We start from the raw sequence: 3,519 nt of genomic DNA, 5'->3' as shown, positions 1-3,519 counted from the left end.
TGGTCCATGGTTGATGTGCTCTTTCTGCTGACGAGTGGCGGTGGGTGCTAAGGCAAAGGCCTCTTCAGTGAATGTGAGCGCTAGGTAAGGCTAGTCGGGTAGAACCAACGTTATTCTGGTTAGCATCTGTTGGCAATCATCATCATCATCTTTTGGTGGTGAGCTTCACACCAGAGCTCTGGTAACCTGAAAAAAAGCACACGAAAGCACAAAAGCACACAACCAACAAAAATGAAAACACGAAAGCTGTCACCAGAGTGAAGAGTTAGCGAGACTTTTTTTTTATTTGTTCTCACAGGTGGCGTTACCACACTGTAAAATTTCGTGGATTGATTTAAATTCAATCAGCAAAAGGTACATTTCTTTTTGATTGGTAACTCTATTTATCGCTAACCTTACCCAATTCTACAACCACTTTTTTTACCGAAATTGTTACTTTTTACTTTTAATTAATTTTATTATCGTCTCACAGGCAAATGCCATTGAGTGTGTGTGTGTGTCATATGATGATCTAATCTGTTCGAGAATCCTTGCAGCAGCTGCAGATGCTACCACAGCTGAAAAGGTCGAAAAACTCAACAAGTTCAACAACAACAACCCGAAACAACAAGTGAAAACTAGAGTAGAACGAGAACAAATCATCGGCAAAATCAGCAGCAGCATCAGCAGAAAAGAGAAGATAATAAATAGGTAGGAAGGTAGGTAGGTAGGAAAAGTCCTCCTCCTCAAGGAAGAGTGAATAGAGTGTGTTAGTTTAAGTGGTGAGTTGAGTTGAGTCGATTCAAAGAAAATGAGGATGAGGATGCTGATGAAGAAGGATGTCGAGTAATGACGATGAGCGTGATGATGATGATGATAATGAAGGTAGTCTAGTGTGATAACTGCAGTTTGAGTATTCCAAATAGTAGTGGAGTAGTAGTGGAAGGTAGGTCGCTTCTTGATCATCAGTTGCGTTCTTCAAAGTACGCACTACAAATCCTTTTTTGTTGTCGTTGATGTCGTCGTCGTCGTCGTTGTCGACTTTGATTCCTCTCCATCAGCGTTCCTCATCGTCGTCTTCTCAACACCATTGCCATTGACACACTTGCCCACTACTTCNCGTCGTTGATGTCGTCGTCGTTGTTGTCGACTTTGATTCCTCTCCATCAGCGTTCCTCATCGCCGTCTTCTCAACACCGTTGCCATTGACACACTTGCCCACTACTTCCTCCTTACCTCCTCCTCCTTTATTTCTTCCTCCGCCGACCAGCAGCTTCCTCAGGCCGTAGTTGTCGATGAAGAGGTTGGCAAAGAGACAGAAGAAGGTGACGTACACCAGAAAGCCAAAGGTGGCCGTCTTCATGGGAATGTCGCAGTAGCCACCGGTGAGCTTCACCGCAAAGGCGTACGAGCTGACGTAGAAGCCAAAGACCATCTGGACGATCTGCAGCGAGGTGACCACCATGGCGATCGGTCGCGGTACGGACACCTGCAGCGCCCGAAAGGCGTAGTACCCGTACATGATCGAGTGGACGCAGTAGTTCATGGTGACGAACCACCGACCGAGGCTGATGTTCTGTCCGAAGCTGTACCAGGTGTACACCTAGAAGGGAGAACAACAAAATGGTTAGCAAACGACAGAACTTGGAAAACTCTCAAAAAGAGTACTGACCAAAGCGAGAATGTGGTGGAACCAGTGGAGGAAGATGAGCCGCTGCTTGCGCAGCACAATGAAGACCGTGTCACCGAGTTCGAAGATCTTCGAGAGTGCAAAGAGCCACATCCAGTACTGGGCGCGGCCGTTGGTGCAGGCGACGCAGACGGAGTGGTCGAGGCCGCGCAGCACCAGCGACTCGTACATCTCCCCCAGCATGTGGTAGCTGCCGGCGGCGCTGAAGGCGGTCAGGCCGACGTTCCACAGCGTCAGCGTCCGGCGCAGCTTGAAGGGCGTCCGCGTGCGCATCAGCTGCTGCAGCGAGTAGATCAGCACCATGTAGACGATGCTCACGTAGGCGGTGTAGTGCCAGTTCGCCTCCATCCACTTCAGCGAGGGATTCAGCGACCAGTCGAGGATGGAGAAGGCCGGCTGGCACTCCTGGTACACCAGGGACGGATGGCCGCTGGACATGTCTGGTGGATTGATGGTGGTGGTAAAAAAGAGGAAGATTGGAGATCAAAAGAAGGAGGTGGTGGTGGTGGTGGTAGAGTTGGTGGAAAAGGAAAAAAAGTCAAAAAAGAGAAGTGTTCGTGGTGGTAAGAATCAAATATAAAATAAAAGCTTGTGTGCTTTAGCGGCCGCTGATAAAGTGATCTGCTCGCTCCTTGCGGGCTGGTTGTCTTTTACTCCCCCTCTAATCAGCAGCAGAAGCAGAAATGTGGACAATTTGTCAGCTGACTAACTGTCTGTCTGTCTGACTGACTGGCTGGTTGTCTGCCGACTGCACAAACACTAAAGTTCGTCTGTCTGGTGAACTTTATGACAGTCGTCGCTGGCTCTTTGACCGGTCAATCAGCAATCTTGATAATTGCTGATTGAGAAAGAAGAGAGAGAGAGAGAGAAGAGGAAAACGGCTGATTGCTAAACACTGCTGATCATGTTCGGTAGAACAGCTGATTGATCTAGGCAGACAACGCAATGATGAAATATAAAAGAGAACGATTGGTTGAGGGAAAGGGGAGGAAACGTACTTGTTGGTGGTGGTAGTGAAAGAGATGTGATAATGACAAAGGTGGTGAAACGAATTAAAGCCACAGGAGTTCACCACCAACACACACTGGTGGACTGTCAGACTAGCAGTGCACAACTGGAGCAACGGCAGCGGGCTACTCCATAGGAACTGGACGGGCGGCGCAAAAGTTTCAGGCGCTGGAGAAAGGATCAGGATCAGACGAGAAAGTGGAGTTGCCAAATTGGGCGCTGGGAAGTGGCGGTGATGATGATGATGATGGTAATCAAATGCAGTAGGAGGAGGAAAAAAGGAGGAGGAGAAAATGAAGGAGAGCAAGTGTTGAAGTGAAAATGAGAGAAGTGTTTGCACCAAAGAAAAGGTTTTTTTGCTGTTCTTCAGTTTACCAAAGTGATCAAGTGGGGAAGAGGGGAAAAAAGATTTCTCGGTACTGAAGGAAAAGAGAAGTACTCGTTTGGCCTGAAAACTCAACTACTCTCATAAAAAAAGAGTAGACGGTAGTAGACCAAAACCTTCAACTCGTCGTCAGGACTCAGGAAAAAGAACAGCAGCAGCAGCAACAGGTGGTCGAACTCCGGTGCATTCAGTTCGACTCCTGACTTCACTCTGTCCTCCCTCCCTCTCTCGAACACTTTTTTGCACTGCTCTCCCCTGTGTTAGCAATCGGCGACGGCAGCAGCAGTGACAGCAGCAATCATAATTTGGTATGCCGTGTGTATTTGTGGGGAAAGAGAGAGAGAGAGAGAGAGAGAGATTGTCTGTCCCCACAGAGTCCACAAGAGAGAGAGAGACACTGCTACACTGCTGCTGCTGCTGCAGCTGCTGGGAAATAGCTGTGCTCTCTTTTGACTAC

General features: G+C 48.2%; 1 protein-coding gene across 1 annotated transcript; it reads right to left on the bottom strand.

Annotated features, from left to right (window-relative positions):
• Window positions 1–1,521: 1,521 nt before the first annotated feature.
• LOC108354291 (elongation of very long chain fatty acids protein 6-like) lies at window positions 1,522–2,107 on the bottom strand. The gene is made up of 2 exons (XM_017605484.1): window positions 1,674–2,107; window positions 1,522–1,582 (listed from the first exon to the last, which is right to left on the bottom strand). Exons 1-2 carry the CDS (start codon window positions 2,105–2,107, stop codon window positions 1,522–1,524), a joined length of 495 nt encoding a protein of 164 aa, XP_017460973.1.
• Window positions 2,108–3,519: the final 1,412 nt, after the last annotated feature.

This window comes from Rhagoletis zephyria, unplaced genomic scaffold, assembly GCF_001687245.7.
Source record: "Rhagoletis zephyria isolate East Lansing unplaced genomic scaffold, Rhagoletis_zephyria_1.1 Rzeph_scaffold_34781, whole genome shotgun sequence".
NCBI lineage: Eukaryota > Metazoa > Arthropoda > Insecta > Diptera > Tephritidae > Rhagoletis > Rhagoletis zephyria.
Note: the sequence above shows the minus strand (reverse complement) of the source record. Positions and strands in the feature narration are given on the sequence as shown.

Bases quoted from the DNA above. Each gene is read 5' to 3' on its own strand.
- LOC108354291 (XM_017605484.1), bottom strand. From the start codon at position 2,107: ATGTCCAGCGGCCATCCGTCCCTGGTGTACCAGGAGTGCCAGCCGGCC. The intron at 1,583-1,673 runs GTTCCACCACAT...TCTCCCTTCTAG, and splicing joins CGGCTCATCTTCCTCCACTG to GTGTACACCTGGTACAGCTT.